General features: G+C 37.0%; 2 protein-coding genes across 2 annotated transcripts in view; one reads left to right on the top strand and one right to left on the bottom strand.

Annotated features, from left to right (window-relative positions):
- LOC128019539 (CD48 antigen-like) overlaps positions 1-2229 on the bottom strand; it is a 49084-nt gene extending 46855 nt beyond the window's left edge. The window contains exons 1-2 of the mRNA XM_052605585.1: positions 2091-2229; positions 860-948 (exon numbers count right to left, since the gene is read on the bottom strand). The gene's annotated coding sequence lies outside the window, so the exon portion shown is untranslated. The remainder of the gene's footprint in view (positions 1-859; positions 949-2090) is intronic.
- LOC128019534 (prostaglandin F2 receptor negative regulator-like) overlaps positions 148-20202 on the top strand; it is a 28761-nt gene continuing 8706 nt past the window's right edge. The window contains exons 1-6 of the mRNA XM_052605579.1: positions 148-451; positions 2118-2489; positions 5196-5612; positions 13287-13709; positions 15117-15521; positions 16217-16324. Of these exons, the coding sequence (XP_052461539.1) occupies positions 403-451; positions 2118-2489; positions 5196-5612; positions 13287-13709; positions 15117-15521; positions 16217-16324 (1774 nt within the window). The 5' untranslated portion in view covers positions 148-402. The remainder of the gene's footprint in view (positions 452-2117; positions 2490-5195; positions 5613-13286; positions 13710-15116; positions 15522-16216; positions 16325-20202) is intronic.

The following is a 20202-nucleotide window of genomic DNA, read 5'->3' on the forward strand; positions in this document are numbered from 1 at the left end:
TGAATAACGGGTGCGGCGGTACTTCACCTGCGGCGAACAGCACGGCCGTGTCCCCTCCCTTAACCGACAGAGGGAAATATCCGCACTCACACACACACACACACACACACACACACACACACACACACACACACACACACACACACACACACACACACACACATCCACTTCCGGACACGGCTGTGCCAGTCAAACCCTCTGCCCTGAGTTTTATAATCAGCATGCGCAGATCTACCACCACTGACAACGCTAAAGGACTAAACAGCGCGACGCTCGCAAAACTTAATTCAACTTTTATTGCCAGGAGAGGTTTGTTCGCAGCTCTCACGGGAGGATTTCACAATCTCTGCCCGGTTTGAATGACAAAGGCGATCCCGTGGGACAATCACACGCCTCAACAAAATGGATAAAGAGACGGGACTCCGTCCAGCGATTTTGATTATTGCTCTTGGTAAGTTGACTAGATCTTGATCAAGAAACGCCTGTTTCAAGGTAACATAGAGATTTGCTTTATAAAACGCGTGTTTGAAAAGTAGGCTATTTATATGTGATTAATTTAGACAACAAGAAAAACTTTAGACTTACAATATTGCGTATTTTTCTAAACTCGTAATATTCTTTTTTATTGTATTATTTTATGTCACATATCAGCTTGTAACGTTAGCCTATTTCAGATCGACCTCATATGATTCAGTCAAATTCTTATGTCAAACGAGAGGCGATTACAACAATATTCTGTTAATGAGACTGAGTTTCAATGCCTTATTCCCTCCCTGCTGTAAAACCCAACCTTCAGAGCGCAGTTACTGTATGTATGTGAAGTACAGTGTGAATTCTCCAGGTCTCAGTACATGCTCACCTCTGGAGATTATCTCAATGTAGGGCTGTGAAGTGATCCAGGGGCTAGTTCGGGTGTAAATATGTTTACTGCAAGCAGATAGCCCAAACCTGTTTTTCAAGAATCATGTGTAGCGAATATATTAGTGGTTCATGGGTAGTTTTGCATGCACTCAAGAGCTAATAATGCACCAAATGTATATATTTCATTATTTTATTTATTCATTTATTTATTTGTATTTTTATCACAATGAGGTTTACATTTTAAAAAAAAACGACATATGGTCCCTTCGAAACCTAAACGTATACATGCTTGATTTTTGAGGATGAGGGAATGCCATAGCATGTCCGTGTTGGCATTTGACTAAAACATTCTGTAGAGTTTGATGGGAGGCATTACTTTTGATGTCAACAACAAAAGAGACTAGAAGCATTTTCTTCCTTTTAAAAGATAATTTTCTGTCATAGTGCATGACTTAATTGCGTTTTGTGTGTGTGTGTGTGTGTGTGTGATGTGCTTCAGCATGTTCCCTGACATGTTCCCATTCCTTATCGTTTATATAATCAGCTCTTATCTGCTCTCACTTCCCAACTTTCATTGTGTCATGTTTTAACACTGTTGATATTAAACTCGTTGCATGACCCTATCACAGCAGGATTTATTTTACCATAGTATTTTGGTTTCTACTACGTTATTCTTCTGTTCCTTGAATTAGGTCTTCCGCCTTATGAAAACAGCCATTCCCTCATGAAGAGGCAAGCTGTTACATGTCACCTTCTCTCAGTTTTGGTTTCTGTCCCTCTGCTCTTCTCTTCAGCTTCTTTCCCCCAGTGTAATGTTCCAGCTCATTCTTTGGCTTGTTCTGTGTTAGTGATTTTTCTCTCTTCAGCTGCCATGCTGATATGATTTGTCTCAGAGCACTTAATTCCCAACCCAATAAAATGTTATTATTCATTATTAGATTGAGATGGTGTGTGATGGTGTGTGCTTTGAACTCATCCATGACCTAATATGGTTATTTACAATTAACATTTCCATAAATAGACACATTTCTTTAAGGTCATCTTTGTGCTAGCGTACCTCTATAAAAAAAAAAAAAACACATTGTGTTTTCAGCCTTTCTCAAGAAAAAAAAAAAAAGACAAAATATATTGAGTCATATGTACTGATACTGTTACTATAACAGTATTTTTTTCCTAGTAGTCCATTACAGAATGCAAGCTCCTGTATTTAATTAATACATACTGTGTACCTGAGATATCTTCTCTTCTTCTCTCAGTGTTGGTCTGTGAGGGCCGTGTGGTGAAGGTTCCAGTTGGTCCTCTGGTACATGTAGAGGGGCAAGCTGTCTCCATTCGCTGTGATGTGTCTGACTACCAGGGACCCCGAGATCAGGAATTTGAGTGGTCTTTGGTCCTTCCAGAGGATAAACCACTCTTGATCGTCTCCACCTTTGACATTAATCTCGTTGACAAGTCAGTGAAGGACCGGGTTAACAGTGGTGACATCAGTTTTAAAAAACTGGGAGATGCTGCTGTTGAACTCAAATTCAAGAAGGTCATTGTGACCGACAGTGGCCTGTATCGCTGCAGTACCCCGAGCACTGATTCAGTCGTCAGCGGGAACTACTATGCTGATGTGGAGCTCAAAGGTGAGTCAAGCCTGCTAAGACTTTAACTTCACTCTTAGAAAACAAAAGAGTGCACCTTTTCACTGTACCAGAAGAGTACATATTACTACCTTAAAGGTAAAATGATTGCTTCAGGGTACTAATATGCATCCTTTAAGGGTAAACTACCCCAGTAGTGCTGTTGGGCCCCTAAAAGTAAAATTTCTGCACTTTTTCTTTTTTTTCCTGATATTGTTGATTAAAATATACTGCCAGTTCCAAAACTGGGCAAATATTGTGTATCACAAGGGTTTGTTCAAATCTTTTGTTTGAAATTATTTTAAATTCATAAATATTATTGGTTATAATTAAGGTGAGTTATATATGTTGCCATTGTATCAGCTACCCTGCACTCTAGAAATCTGTGTTGGCACTTACAAACCCTTACTGTTTGACTAATTGGAGCAACAAACCCCAGTCCCAAAGAAATGATAACTTATCTAATATAAATAAAAATAAAACAGCAGAGGCCTGTTATGCCTAATAGAAACTAAACTAAACTGAGTTGGTCAAAATAAAAAGCAGGCCACTCCAACCTCATAACCCTGTAAAGCTAGACATATTAAATTATAAAAAAAAAAATGTCTCAGTCATTTATGGTTCTTATAGTAGGACTAATGGAGCTCATACTCAAGGATATAGACATATCTCCTAAATTTTATTTAGAGGTCCAAACTGAGTGAAAGTGTCCAATTTGATGCAATTGCTGATATTTATACGACCAAAAATAAGATGAAATTGATTGTAATCAGCTTGTAATTTAAATCAGTAAGATCTTTATAACAGTATGGCAGAATACTACAGTTGTCACTTTATATTCACCAATGTCTTATTAAAACGATATTTAAATGCTAAGTTTTATTATCAAAGCTTTTTTTTTTTTTGTGAAAGGGCAAAACATATGATGCATTGCATTACAGGGTGAGAGATGAACAAAGACATTTTCTCAAAAGCTGAACATGTATCACATTATTGTTTACATCCTAAAAATCAATAGAGATTTCAAAGCAAAATGTGAACCACGACCTCAAGAGGCATGATTTTACAATTATACTAAGGCCTTTTACCTGCTAAAAAGTATAAACTATCAACCAGATGACAGATGGCATGTAAAAGATTGTGTACAATAGTTCTTTCAGCAAAGTTTTGATCACTTTGATATATTTAGAGGCCTTAGAAAATGTGTATCAGATATCTTACAGTAGGCTTTATAAAGTGAAACAAGGTTGCACTAAAGGTTTAAATGGAACATGATGCACTCCGCGGCTTGAAGACAAAAATACAAAGACTTGTTCTATGTTTTGTTGACTAGAGTAAAAGCCTGTGGAGCTTAAAGGATGAACTCTGAAGCTTTTTTCTTGAGTATATCACTTCACTCCACTTTTGGTGATGGACTAAATGAACTCTTCCGCCCCAACAGAGAAAAATAATAGCATCTGACTGATCCAGCTCTATCTGTAGATTTTCTGGGTCAGTAACTGAGATAATGTTCATGTCCTGGTGAACTTTTACTTTTATTTGTAGATTTTTTTTCTCTCTGGGAATTGTTTCAGGCCTTATAGAGGACCATTAAGAAAGCAGTCACCATTAGGAATTCACCTAAAGCTTTAGCCAAAAGAGAGCTTTCTTCACTGTGACACTGAGAAACAAAAAGTGTGGGAAAAAGTCAAGGGTAAAATAATAATTGCTCTTAGTGGCTCTTTTAGCTGATGCTGTGATGTACTTATAACCACACGGTTAACTGAAGCAAAACTTCACTAGTAGAAGTTTTGAGGAAATGAGAGTGATGATCACACAAGAGTTTGATGAGAGAAATGTTCTTTCAGTGGTTCATGTGATGAGTTTAGGAACTTATTATCTGTCTGCAGTTCTGCATTCACATATTAAAGGAACAATAAATTATATTGGTAATCAGTGTTCAGGTACACACTGCTGTGTGCATAGAGAAAGAGAGACAGGGTCACACAGTGGAGTCAGCTGTCTTAACCGTCCGTGGTTACGCATACAAGCTTCTGTCACATGACTCTGTTTCCCTTTCGAGCCTGAACTGATGGTAAAACTAAGGACATTATTAACTGTCTTTACATTTATTTTGAAAGATGAAGCTTGTGATTATGGAAAGGGGCGTTACATTTCTGTAGAGTGCTTTTGGCGTTAGGCCAATCACGATGCACTGGGTCAGTTGGCCAATCAGAGGAGACCGCGCTTGTCGGAAGGAGGGACTTTGTAGAAAACGATGTGTTTGAGAGAGGCGGGGCATAGAGGACTTCCAATAATGTACAGTATTTGAAAATTATGTGTTTGTTGAAGATTAAAGCATGTCAACATGTTTTGTTACACCTAATACACAAAATAATGATCTTTACAAAATCATGATCTATCCCCTTTAAAAAAATATTAGATTTAATATCAGATGTATACAGTATAATGCCTTCATCATATCCTATTAATGGTGTATCGACTCCGGCTCTCTTTTTATAGGTTAAGTGTGTACTTTTTGTAGCACTAGTGGTAACAAATGATCAAATGATAAAAAAAATCTTTTATTTTATTTTTTATTTAATTAATTAATTTTTATTCTTAGCGGTCGGACATTGTTGAATATAGCAATGTGATCTAAACCAAGACACATATGAAATCTTTCAGCCTCTCTCCTGCCTGCTTTAAAGTGTCATTTGTTATGTCTAGTGATTGGGGACAGTCTGAAGGTGGCTCCAGTCATTCCCAAGTCAACGGTGTCTGAGGGAGAATCAGTGGAACTCCAATGCAACACGACAAAGGGCTTCACAGAGCACACCTTCCTCTCTGTTATCTGGTCGATCAGGAAAGGGAGCAGCCCGCTGGAGGAAATCTTGACATTTGGGCCGGATAATAAGATCAAAGTAGGAGGCAACTACAGTCAGCGTTACACAGATGGTGGACTTCAGTTGGACCTTCGTGGAGGTGGTTTTTATGGATTGGTCCTGAAGAAAGCAAAGCCGTCAGACCAAGGGGAGTATGTGTGTACGGCCCAGGAGTGGGTGAGACAGGGTGAAGAAGGAAGAAACTGGCGTAAGATTCTGGAGAAGTCTGAGGAAATGGGAAAGGTTGTTGTTACACCCACAGGTGAGTCACATCTCATTCTCTCTTCAATTCCTTATTATGCAAGTCTGTAGACTGTGACTACAATTATGGCTCTTGATTCACAAAACATAGGGACACTGATGACTCCATTACCAGCAACATGATTATGAGGTTGTGCTTTAAAAAATAGCTGGTATCATGTTGGACTCCTGAGTGGTAGCCTTCTGTTATAATGTGCGAGATCTTATGAGATATGATTATTCTCCATTTTTGATGACTTTGGACTGTGAAGAAGATGTGACGACATTTCCAGTAAGATGATATAGAGCGCAGTAGTGATGTCCCCTTTTATTAAGTGACCTTGCCTCTTTTCAGTAGAGCCCGACCGATATGGATTTTTGGGGGCCGATGCCGATATTAACTCGAAAAGAGCCGATTTATAAGCCGATATTTTGATTTTGAAAATAAACTGGATATTAGACCCATTTCCTATAAACTGCACTTACACAACATTCAATAGCAAAATATCTGCCTGTTCTATGTATGTGGGCTGTATAAACCATTTTCCAGAAGGGATTTATGTTTTAAAAAAAAGCCTTAGATTACGGTCTCAATGACTAAACACTTGCACATCAAAAGTATATATTTTTTAATGATCAAAAAACAGTCTGATTTTAAACATTTAACACTTTTACTTTCTTCCAGTTGAAGCTGGTTTTAACAGTCTGTGTGTGTACTGTAAATAAATTATAATACTAAAGTTAAAGTATTTGCAGAAGTAGTCGCACACTTTGCTGCTACAGCATTCACCTTTTTCAGGTATCTGTAGGGCAGAAAGAGAGACAGAGAAAGAATAAGCATGTGTATTAATAATATAACATGTATCATTACTCATGTCATCATTAGAATTGGAATTATAATAAACAGGGATCTCCTACATAGGCAAAAATGAGAAATATATATATTTTATTTGTCAAGCAATAGGTATGACATATTACCTACTTATATTTAATCATATTATTACAACATTTTCCTTTTATGTCTGTAAAGCTGCTTTGAAACAATCTGTAAAAAAGAAAAAAAAGAAAAAAGCGCGTGTTCAGCTCATATTTATTTACATGTCCTCTCTGGTTTAATCATTTCTGACGCACCTACTGTAGTTACTGTAACTACACTATATTTGCTCTCACAGACACATTCACAACGGACCCGTATATATTCTCCTCTTCTCTTTGTGCAGGGAAGCGACGCGCACGCATCGAGTTAAAACATCTCAACTTTTCAGAATGCCACAAGGGCACCGCGGGTCATGTGACAAGAACTAACCAATCAGCTTCATCCTTTCCCGTAACAACGTTGAAAACTGAGCCAAGATGAAGGAACAGCTGTTCATAGTTGTATATCGATTGCCATTTTGAAATAAAATTAGTAGCAGAGCTACTGCGAGCGATTTTTAGTGCTGCAAATCCATTTATCCTTTGCTGAAATTTCCCCGTCTTCATGGAGAGAGCACGTCATGGTTGCTTAGCAAAGGCAGACGCCTCAGGAGCACTTCTGCCCGACCGCTTTGGAGAAGGAAAAAGTGGCGTGCCTAGCGTTTTCCACGCGTTTTTAGGCGCGATATGTGAACGTCCCCTTACGCGGTCATTATGTGGGAAACACTGCAGATATATTTAGAATAAGATAAACGCTAAAGTTATAGTTTGACCTCTTATTAACGTTAGCGCTCTTCCACTGATAAACATGGTATTAGCTTTGTGGCTAATCTAATATAGCAATGCATTAGCGGCTGTAAGTGATGTTACAGAATATTTAGAAGTGATAATGATAGGACCGTTAGCTAGAACTACCACACCGTTTTTATATACAGTGTATGAACTAAATCATCTCACATGACAAACGACAGACTTACCGTCACAAAACAGTACATCTCTGTGGCTTGGCTGATCGCTTTCTTCTATAGTGGAGTTGCAGACTCTCTGCAACTGCGGAGCTCCCTCTGGTGGGCAAACTATGTAACACTCATAACATGAGTGAAGCATGAGACTCTGTTACTCATGTTTCATCGGCCGTTATAAACGCCGATGCCGATTTAAATGCAATAAGCTCATATCGGCCGATAATATCGGCCGGCCGATATATCGGTCGGGCTCTACTTTTCAGCCTTCCATTTTTAAATACATATAAGCTGATGGAAGAAAAAAAAAAAACTTTAGCAAAAGGCTTATTAGTTTGAGACTCTAGGGATACATACTCGCAAAATTTCATGGGAGTAGGCAAACACAGCTGAATACTTTTGGCACAATTTCCATTTCAATGGCAATAGCAACTGTCATTGGTTGTTCTTCTGGATTATGAATAATGTAGTTCTCCAGCAGAAGTAATGGTGTAGTACAGAAAAAAAAATTGAAAACTTTTTTTCAACTTCAGCAGTTGCAGTTGTGCGAACAATTTTGTTAAAATGTTTTACGTTAAACTAACCTTCCTCAAGTATATTAAGACACTGAGTTAAATAGAATGTTAAATAAACTTTAATTTAACTTAAAGAAGTTTACAAAACTCTAAATTGTTTAGCGATAGTGCAGTACATTTAGATGATTGAACAAACCTAACCAAAAGAAACACAAATCACTCTTAAAAAACAGTAAATAGATGTTTTAGACTTGAATTCTAAAGCAAAAGTTATAATACCCCATGTTTTAACTCAAAACATTACGTTTATGTGTGGTTTGCCAATGGCCGTGCTCAGTAACAATATGAGGTTCAAGCTTTGCTTTTTTAGCTTTTTCATTTCATTAATCCATTCCATGTTGAATATAAAAATATTAATCCTCAAATCAAAAGAAAAGGCGGCAAAGCGTGTAATAGCCATAGTGGCAGTTATAAACAAGGTGAATTATTCTGCCTCAAAAGGTTTTGCAGAACTAAGAATCAGTGATAAAACTGCACATGTAGACTCAGTTCTACCTTCAACATCAAACTTGACATTTATATTCTCTCGCTATTTAAAATTACTCTTTGCACATAAATTACCTAAAAGTTGATTTTTTTATTTTTATTTGCTAATCTCGCCTGCGGTGTAGACAGAATTTGTCTGACTGATAAAACCTCACTCATTATCAGCCTGGTACATTTAAATGTTTTTATTTCTCATTAAAACCATTCTTTTTTAACTCTGTGTATTTTGTGAGCAATATGCATTCGAAAGCCTGTAAATGTACTTTAGGTTTGCCATCTGAGCCTGAGGTGAGCATGGTTGTCAAGGTTGCAGAACCCATTTCTTTAACTCTTTTTAATTTATGCTGGGGGATCCGATTTGTAAGATAAATTATTTTCTGTAGACACCAGACACAAGACAATGCTGCTTTCTAAGGCCCTGTTATTATGAAGCATCACGAACAATGATAGCAGACTCTTAAGGGGTTTTTAGTCTGTAGCTGTGAGCTTTTTATAGTATTTTATTAAAAGCAGTCCTGCCTGTCCAAGTTCTTTCATATGATTCTCACTTCAGCAAATGTGTTAATTTTATCTCAGCTTGACTTGAAGTTGTAAAGAGGCCCTGAGGGATTACAAATATTGGCAATGACTGTTCTGTTCATAGTTGGAATGTCTAAGAATGCTCAATGTATAGCTACAAAAGGACTAAAAGTATCATAAAAGGATAATTAAAAGCAGTCCATAATCCAAACTTGTGCCATTCTGTGTCTTCTGAGTTCATACGATACACGATAAATGTGAACGTTTTGGTCTGTACCCGTCATTCTTCTCTGATGTATTTCACCCTGTCCTCCCATTTTCTGTCAAGATAACGTGGATGGCCACATTCCTTCTGGAGTGCAGATCAGACCATCTTAGATTTTGTTAGATATAGTTTACTGGCAACACAACATGCATGGAAAATTGAGAGATAAGTTTGCATGACAGTTGCTGGCATTCACTTGGTTTGGTTTCTATCTTCTAAAACTCACAACATCAGAAATTCCCTCAGGGAATAGAAAGTCCCAAACACTTCCAGACAGGCAAACATACTTTCTCTCACAGAGTACACTACTCTGCCCTTCCTTACTTCACCTTTAAACTATGTAATATTACTGTATGCCAGCTGTCAAAAGTACCAAAGAAAGCACTGGACAAAGTTTTAACAGCGGTGTGTTTGTGGTTATGTAAGTCAGTTTCGTTTGCCGTTGGGTCTGATGTTATCTCTGACCCTCTTTCCGACCTCCAGTCTGCAGTGCTGCAATGTGTGAGAGATGTTTGAAGTTTACCAAGCAAACAGAGTCACTGCCTGCCCTAAGTGCACTACATTTCTCCCTTCATAAATGGAAACCGTAGTGTTTTAGTAAGCTATATTTGATCATACGAAAACAAGTTTAATGACTTTATTTAAAGACTCGTCCGTATCTTACATATCGCCATGGCACTTCCGTTTTCTTTTGTTCATTCCAGTGTAGGAGTAAGTTAACTCTGTGTGTCTGTGCATTCAGTGGGGTGGGTAATAACCTCTTACCTGTTGTTCGTCTATAAATGATTGACCCAGTTGTTTTCCTGGTGTATTTGACAGTTACGGTAGTTCAACTCATGTAAGGGAAAATGGTCTTGTGTTGTGACACATTTTTTACTCTACGAAAGTACAACACGAGGTCATGACAATGTTATTTGAATAGTTTTGCATGTCACACTGGAGGATGTTTCAAAGCTATTTTGAAAAGCTATTTTGTTTCTAACAGATCCCTTTACAGTCATTCTTTTAACAGACACCTTTTATCCAAAGCGACTTACAAATGTGGAAAAGCAAAAGAGCCAACAATGCAGTATAAGCTAGTATACAAGCTAGAGCGGATAAAAATTGATAGGTAACATTGACATATGTTTGTTTGTGCTTGTGGATTAGTTAAATGCACGCAAAAGATGTTTTTAGCTTAAAGGTGTGTTTATAGCTTAAGAAAGATATACGTTTTATCTGCTTTTGTAGAGAACACTTTTAAATTGAATAAGCATATTTTGCTATGGACCTTTCTTTCAGTTATGTGGAGGTGTCACACCCCAGGAAATAATGATTGTAATTAATAAATAGTGTTTTTCCCCTAAGTTTCGAAATATATTTTAATTTCTCTGGTCTCCAGTCCTGATTAACAAAATTTTGAGGCAGTCCAGCAGATTGTTCAATTACTGAACAATGAATCAAACAGTAATTTTAAAGTAAGTCACTTCACATCATTTAGGACTCACTGATAATTAAAGGAGCACTCAATTATTTTTGAAAATAGGCTCATTTTCCAACTCTCCTTGAGTTGAACAGTTGAATTTTACTGTTTTCTAATCCATTCAGCGGATCTCCGGGTCTGCTAGTTAGCTTAACTTAGCGAACTATAGGGGAGTTGGAAAATGAGCCTATTTTCAAATAAGTGGTGTGTTCCTTCAATTATTAATGGGTCATTGCTAAAAACATAACGGTGAGCGTGATATGACCAAGTACAACATGTTCCTGGATCAACATCCTTGTTGATCCTGGAACGACATTCAAATCAACCAATCAGAATTCAGATATAACGTTTCAGGAAATATCTGTTTTAGGCTTAAAGTCAGGGTTCATCTTGTTAATCAGCTATCATTTCCGACTGATTTTAGTAATAAATTATGGGTAGGGTTAGGTTTAGGGGCAGGGATTGGGTTAAATCTATATTTGTAATAATAATGTTGATCCATGATCAGCAAAAGATGTTGATCCAGGAACATGTCGTACTTGGCAAAATCACGGCGACCAAAAACATACAACCAGGTCTTACGGGTAAGCATAACTATTTTCACAGGTGGCATTTTTATATGAGTTACTGATGTGAATAGTTAGAAAACATACGAATGAGATAGCACAAATTCATTCCAATTAGCCAGTTCTCCAAAACATAAAATAGTTATGAACCGCAAATGCAACAAGATTGTTGAAACATCCCCTAATTTTGCTAATGTTACATTTCATGTACATTTAAGATGTCAGTCCCACCACAGGATAACTAACACATTTTACTTCTAGACGTTAAGACATTACAGTGACGTAAAATGTCTTATTCTTTTATATAATGTTTTGTATGCATGGAGTGTAACTGGGGAAAGAACACATCTTGAGAAGGTTAATTTGGCTTTGTTATAAGAGAATGTGCTTCTTTTAAAGTGATTTTAAAGTCTCTTGAGGCCTCATTTTGAGGCATTCCTCTGTCTCTCATTCTGATGGCTAATTGTGAAACATATTGTGCCTCCTTGCTGCCTTTCTTTCTTTCTTTCTTTTTTTTCTTACCTTTTTTGCCGATGTTAATAGAATTATGTCAAGTGCAACATGCTGCTTTATTTTTTTAATTCTTGTCCCTCAACATTAAATGTTAATCAGTGTTTTGCATATTCTAACTTCACTGTGAATTAAGCTTGGGGAATCTTCATGTAGCAGGATATTCAATGCTATGCTAAATAACGCTACTAAATGCAATGTGCACAAGGCTAAGACCTCTCTGTTTACCCCCTTTTATATTCCAAATACAGTTGTCAGTGTAAAATGTTTGTCTGTTTGAGGACACGTTATAACACGGACATGTTATATAGTGTGATATGAGTCAGTTTAGATATGGAGTAGAGGAACTGGTTAAGCATCTGCAATGACTAATTTGATCATTGGTTCTTTGTCATTAGGATTAAAGTACAAACAAAAGAGTGCTAAAACATTGTTTTCTTACCATTCAAGCAGGTGTCTTTTTCTCAAAGTACACAAAGCCAGACAGACCTGTGTGTGTCAGCTTACCATAGCCAGAACAATGACAGCTGAAAACTGAGAGAATGTGCACCCTTGCCCTTCCCTTCCTACCCACAGACAGAGAGAGATAGAGACAAAGTACAAAACTAGTTTGGCTACCGTTCAAAGGTTTTTGTGTGTTTTTGATCATTCTTTTATGCACACAAAAGCTGTATTTACTTGTAAAAAGACCGTGAAAACATGAATATGGTTTTCTTAGAATATTTGATACATATGTAAAAATGCAATTTCTTCCTTTGATTGCAAAGTTTAATTTTGAGCAGCCATTCGTCAGTGTCACAAGATCCTTCAGGAAAAAATGGAGAATTATTATTATTATTATTTTTTTTTTGTCAATGTTGAAAATGGTTGTGCTAGATTTTTGTGGAAACCATGATACATTTTATTATGTTTTGGTAAATAGAACGGCATTCATTTAAAATATATATTATATACTTTTATGTCACTTTTGATCAGTTTAATGCATCCTAATAATGCAATGTGGGGCCATCAGTAATGGCTCTTGAGTGATAAATCAAATGAATCATAGGATCAGTATTGAATTTGGCACTGAATCAGAGACTCAGATCTGTGAAATTAATCTAATGAGATGGTGATGGACTTTTTTCTGTTGTATTGCTGTATCGCAATATATCTCAACACAGAATGCAGGAACTTTTTTAATTAAGTCATTTGTGAGTTGATTTCCCCCCAAAGTGTAAATGCTGTGATTCTGTGGTGTTATGAAAACATTGATTTTGAATGTTGAACAGTTGTGTGGGCTTGAGGTGGGACTATCTGTTTGGCTGACCAATGGGGTGGGAAATGCATTTGAAAACTCATGAAAACATTTAGGCAAATGTTTTTCGTAAGTTGCTTATGTTAAATGTTACAGTATGTGTGACTGATTGTCTTTATTTTCCCTTCCTCTCTCACAGAACTGCAATTCAAGGTGACCCTTACAGCGTCTCTGAACCCTCAGTCCACCAGCGAGCCCACTGAACTGCGTTGTGAGGTGGTCGACCTACTTCACCTCCAAGATGGCCGCCTGGGCGTGACCTGGTCCTACTCCACAAACACACCTGGAGATGTGTCTCAGAAGAAAACCACTATAGCCTCTGTGAATGAGCAAGGAGTTCTGATGGCAAGCATTGAGTACCAGCAGAGGCTGGACAGTGGGGACATAGCAGTGACCAGGAGAGAGTCTAATGTCTTCACTCTGCGAATGCTTCAGACTCGAGATGCAGACATGGGCTCTTATTCCTGTGCTGTAACAGCATGGAAGCCCACTCAGCGAAGTGGATGGGAAAAAGCAAAGGAGGTCCAGTCAGCACCTGTCACTGTTCAATGGACACCAAAGAGTAAGCGCTAAATTTTGTGTCTTTTTTTATCTGAAGCTTCCCTTTAGGTTTGTTATATATAGATATAATTTGGTAAAGCTGGCCATGAAACACTTTCAAAATGTGGCTGAAGATTTTAGCCAGAAGCAAGCATGCAAAACTGACTGCTTTGCCAACACATTTTGAAGTGTTTGGTCCTTTTAAGAGTACGTATGTTCTAGTTCTGCATTACTGCTCTTTAGGCTTATAGAACACTATACTTGAAGAGGAGATAATTACTTTAAATACCTGTTAATTAGCGAGAATCATTAGAAAGATTCTCTTCAAACTGTTGCTCCACCTTGACCGTAATTGATCTCAAGGAGAAAATTGAAGACAAGACTGCTAATGCTAATGTCTGCTCATTGCAGCAATGTTAAAAATGCAACTCGTATTTTGTGTTGCATTCAGAAATCAACCACACAGTTTGTGTATTTAAAATCGTTTGCCCTCTTAAACTTTTGAATACTTTGTTTCGAGCCTTTAGCAACAACTTAACTGTCCCCAGACTGCTTTTAGTATTTGTATATTTGTATAGTATATGCTCACTCTTCTGATATTTCATTTGTACCCCATGAGCTTAGAGCTCCCAGCAACTCTGACAGTTGTTTCACTAAGTGCGCTGTTTTAAAAAGCATGCATCAAAGCTTGATGTTTGGAAGTCTCCAATGTCTCTCATTTTTCAGCTCTCAAGAAGGGGTTAGAGTAAATGGCTTTAATTGTGTTTGTGATGGCGTCTTCTCTGTGAAGGCATATTTAGCTTACAATGGCCACTCTGTCTTGGTCTGTACGCTCTCCATTTTTCGAAGCTATAACTGATACTGACAAAACTGACATGGTGGCAAGCACCTAATAAGGAGTGATTGCATCTTTTTAAACCTGTTAGTATTCTTTGTTTTCCATTTCTGGAAGAGAAATGTGAAATTTGGCACAGTAATTGAGGAGTGTCTAAATATTCCTGATGATTTTGCTCTCTTTTTTTTTTTTTTTTTGGTCGCTTTACCAACAGTATACCCCCCCCCCCCCCCAAGTGTTATCTAGGTACTTGATTTACTATAATTGTTTTGAAGCTGCTTCTTAAAATGGTAAATTATCTTACCAAATTTGATCAGAAGATGTTCAGATGAAGCCTCATAATTGTTTGAGGGACTCTATCAAATAAATCCAAGAGATCTCTTTCAAAGTCAACTACAGAGCCTCCAAACATGAGGTCTGCAGCAGAGACTGATGTGTGCATGTAAAAAAGAAAAAATATATATTTTTGCAGCTCCTGCAAGCTATAAATGTAAAAATATATTAAAAGTCACTCAAAATTATATTACGTTGATAAAACTCTGTGACAAACTGTATTTTGCGATAGTTTAATGAGTATTTATGTGATCTCTTTAGTACCAGTTTTGAAAGTTGTAGCCCATCGTGTGAGAGAAGCCTCGACTGGTGGATCCACATTTGAGATGAGCTGTGAGGTGACTGGACAGAACCTGAAGAATCCTGGCTACTCTGTGCTCATCCGCTTTGAGGAGACCTTGGGAGGCACGTCCCGTAAGGTGTTGTCTCTTAGCCAGGACTCAGTCATGCAGCTCGAGGAGTGGAGCGAGCCGAGCCGCATTGACAACGTGGTTCTGGAGAAGACTGGGCAGCTCGAGTACCGCTTTCGTTTGTATGGGGCCCAGGTCACAGATCGGGGGTTTTATTATTGCGACGTCACGGCCTGGACACGGGATCAGACCCAAGACTGGATCAAAGCCATCAGTGCAGTGTCCAACAAGACTGAGATCGCTTTTGAACACACAGGTATTACCATGCTAACTACACTAGACTCATAAAACATTGAGCTTTACTACTCAAAACAATGATGCCTCTAGGTATGTTTAAAGCTACCCTCTGACGCACTCTTAATTCTGTAGTTCCCTCTTTTTTCATTTCTGAAAGTTTGAGCTAGAATTGTTTGCAAAAGCAAGATTATAAACACAATAAGGTTGTGGACTAGTGAGAAGATTTTTACCAGTTTGGCAAGATAATGTTTAATGTCCTCAACAACCCCTGTAGTCCCATATATCAGCATATGTCCCAAAATTTGTGTGTGCTACATTTAAATGTGCAATATTGCACTATTATTAGTGCAATAATATGCACTAGCTTAGTAATATGCTAACGGAAAACTTTTGTAATCAATTCAAGAAGCATTCTCAATTTTGTAGCATATAGAGTTGTTCACTGTGTAGAGTTGTACACATCGGTCACTATTGAGGTTCAATTTCCGTTAGGATGCTGCCTTAAAAGAAACCTGCCTATTTAGGCCGAAGATAGCAAGGCAAGATCAATAGGTTTTGGGAGTCCCTCTCTCTCTCTCTCTCTCCTCCCCCCCCCCCCCCTCTCACACATAGACACTCTTTCTTACTGTTAGTATATGAATTAAAACGAAAGGAAGAAGAATTATTATTTTATTTTTATTTTTTTTAAACATTAAATGTCTATTTGTCACGCAGGTCCAGTTTTCAACATATCCCTTCATTCGGAAGCAAACAATGTGTTACCGGGGGACAAAGTTCACATGAAGTGTGTCATATCCATCCTGGACACTTCTCATAACACTGGCAAGTACTGTTTTGTCTATATATTTTGTATAAATACAATTTATAGAATATAGAGTTTTTAGAAAGTTTAAAATGAACAAAAAAGAACAAAGTAAATGGCATTTATCATTTCAAACCTCTCAAACTTCTTCTTGTGAAACCTTTTGCGTGTCTGTTTTACATTAAATATGATTTAGTTTGGTGTTTAATCCACTGAAATTCATTCATTTTAATTGGGGTTTATGTCCAAATACTTTTTTTTAGTATCACTGTATCTTTATTTTTGGACACATTGAAGTAATGAGAATTCGATTTTACTGTACAGATTTGTATTTTGAGATAAATATTGGACCTGTTCCTGACAGACTGTGTGAACTTATCCACAGTGAACTTATATCTCCCAGTTCATTGTATGTCTTAAAGCTTTGATGTATAAAAGGAACAGAATCTCAGAAGTAACCGAGTGCTTTCTTAGGTATTTTAATTATTTAAAGGTTTTTTGTAAAACACTAGCTTTTCAACAGTTATTTTAGTGTCTTTTTTTTTTTTGTTGCCTTAATCCACCCTGACCTTGTAAGCTCTCTGGATGGCATGTTTTAATATCAATATCAATATCCATATATAACTTAAGGCATCTACATTCAGTTTGATTACCAGCACCTAATTACCCCCCTTTCTTTATCCTCCTCCCTTTTTCTTCAGTCACATGCTGTTCTTCATGTTTTGTAGGTGTGTTTTAAAAGTTATTCACAGTTGATATTATAAACTAATCAGAGGCGGGTGGAAATTATCACCTGAACTTTACCCCCTGAGTCACATCCTGCACTGGAGTGACAAAGCGTCTTTTCCTTGCATTCCTGTTGCTTGATAGTTACTCATAATTACTGTTTGCCCAGTTATGTGAAGTAGGAAATTGAATCGTCTTTATAAAGAGCCTTTAGCACTCTTATAAAAGTGCATTAACATTGCATTCGAAACAGTCAGTAGTCAACAAAGTAAAAAATTTATGGTGAAAATCTGTAGAATGGATGTTAAAATATGATTTGGTGTGGGCAGACTTATTTCTTGGCGGTTGAGTATTGTCACGTCACAAAATGAAACTGTAATTTTGCTGCCTACAGGAGTTGTTGGATGTTTACTTTTGTTCCTGATACAGAGCTGCGGGTTGCCTGCTCAGCCTGCTGTGATCGTATCAGTCAGAAATGTTGCAATACTGTGGTTGAATGTTGGGCAAAACTCAGAATAAAACATGTACAACGTTCCTTCCTCATCGGTCTGTAGCCACAGGCAAGCACACACATGCTGTATTCATAGATACATATCAGCACAATGTTCCCGCTGCTCTTTTCAATATACGCTATAGAGAAACGAGAGCAGTTTTTGTACTGGTTTTATTGTTAGGTTTTTAAAAGATTATCACCCTGAAGGAAGAGAGGTTTGTGTCTCTATTGTGTTTCTTTAAGTGTAATCCTCAGGGAGTCAAGCGGCAGTAGACTGATACTACACACTAATACGGTCTCTGAGGATTAGTCTATTAAAAGCATAGTTAACCTAAGAATGAAAATTCAGTCATCATTTACTCACCCCCATGTCTTTCTAATCCTGTTTGATGTCATATTTTCCACACAGCTCATTCACTGTATTCCAAAGCTTCTAAGGTCACACAATACGTTTTGATTGAGAAACAAAAAGGAAGTAGAAGAGACAGTTCCACCCGTAAATGAAAAGTCTGTCATCATTTACTCACGCTCATGTTGTTCCAAAGCATTGGGAAGCAAACAAGCCCATTGACTTCCCCTGTCAATGGAACATTGAACACTGTTTATCATCCTTTATGTCTCGCAGAATAAATAAAGATTTACAGTTTTGAAACAACATGGGAGTGAGTGAATGATGGCAGAATATTCACTTTTGGGTGAATAATCTCCCACGAGCCATGCAAAGAATTACTTTTGTGTTCCACTGAAGAAAAAACTACAAAAAAAGTATAACATGAGTTTGGAATGGGATGTTCACCTACATTTGGGTGAACTGCTCCTTTACAGAATTGTATTGTGAAATCACATTACAATGTTTAATTTTTAATTAAATTCATAAATCTTAATGTCTGCATTGCTTGTTCTTGCACACAGGCTGACTAATGTACTGAAGTAATGCAGCCAAGAACATGTTCTTCAGCTGAAAGAAAGGTAGCGGAAGGCCGGAAGATGAAAGTACCCATGAGTACAGTGAGAGCCCAAAGCTCAGGAGTTCTGAGAGGGTTTCTTCTTTTATTCTGCGCTCGGTTAGAGCAGAATGAACATTTACTTGTTTTGTGGCTAATTTTGGCTTAGTTGTTGTTCAAAATGGTTGAGAATAAGAGTAGTGTTGCTCACTTAAGCTCAATTTGAACTCAGGTTCATAGAAAACAGCTCCCAAACTCCTGTGAAATTTAACAGCATCCAATACATACTGTCCTACAAAAACCATTTCAGATGCTATGAAGGGAAAAAAAAGAAAAAAAAAGAAAGAAAATCTCTTAAAATAGCTAAAAACAAAAAGTATATTAGGCATTTGTTTGGGAGACCATTTTAAACAAACATTGTAAAATATGTTTTCACTAATAATAATAATAATAATAGCTTTTTTCACTGGGGAAATGTATTTTGATGTATGGTAAATACCACCATAATAGTAATTTTGTGTGAGCATGCTACGAAACAAAGATCAACCAAATCTGGCCCATCTTTGATTTTTTACTTAATCTTTTATTCTTTATTTTTATTTTATGAATTAGATGATAATATTAATAGCTGTGGTTGTTCAGCATCGAACATCATGACTATCATATCAAGGCTTTTATTTCGTAGTCCTCTAATTGGTCCCCTAAAATATACATTTGGGTAGTTTGTGGACCCCTTTATTAGGCTTTGATGCATTTCTCTCTCATAGTTCATGTTGTCCTGCAGCTGTAGATGTCATCATTAGGCAGTACAGTTCAGTTATTAGTCACTACAGACAGCTTAAATGTAGAAAAGACAACCATCCAGCAAATGTGAGGAACAGTAAACTCATCCTTTATGGGTGGCGTTCGGAAGTGTGTGCTAGTCAGGACCTGTCATTCCTCATCCACTGATGAAAGGATATATGTATGTAAATGTAATCAGGTCCACAGTGTCAAAGCCTTTCCTTAATTTCCCATTAGTAATCATCATGGTTGGAATAGATCTTAAATCTAATTTAAAGATCTATTTGTAAGGTAATTGATTACTGTATAATAGAGCAGGCAGAAACGTTATATATATATGTATGTGTGTGTGTATATATATATATATATATATATATATATATATATATATATATATATATATATATAACACAGAAAACTGTTATTTGAAATTGTAGTAATATTTCACAATAACTATTTTTGCTCAAATAAATGCAGCATTGATGAGCCTAAGACACTTAATTTTTAATTTACATGTATAAAATCTTAAGCACCCCAGACTTTTAAAAGGTATGTGTATGTATACTTAAATGTTTATATATACATATATATTAAAAAGTAATAGTTATATTTTAATTGTTTGAAATTATGAGGAAAAAAAAACTTAAGCTATGTCAGATCATATCTATATATAGTGTAGAATTTTCTAAATATAATTAAAACAATTCTGCAAATGTGAACAATTAAAATGTCTCAAACTCGTGAGTAAATTTGAGGATCAATTATAGGATCAATAATCATAAGTTGTTTGCTGTTCACGTGGGATTCTGTCATATCTAGGCTTGGTTTTTACTTGATGAGTAGCAGAATGCTGTGGTATACTGTGGTGGGTTTGTGCTGCGCTCATGGTTGTCAGTTTCTGATTACCCAATGGCCTTCATTGAGATTCCACACATAGCAGAGAGGACGGCGT

The sequence above is a fragment of the Carassius gibelio genome, chromosome A9 (assembly GCF_023724105.1).
Source record: "Carassius gibelio isolate Cgi1373 ecotype wild population from Czech Republic chromosome A9, carGib1.2-hapl.c, whole genome shotgun sequence".
NCBI lineage: Eukaryota > Metazoa > Chordata > Actinopteri > Cypriniformes > Cyprinidae > Carassius > Carassius gibelio.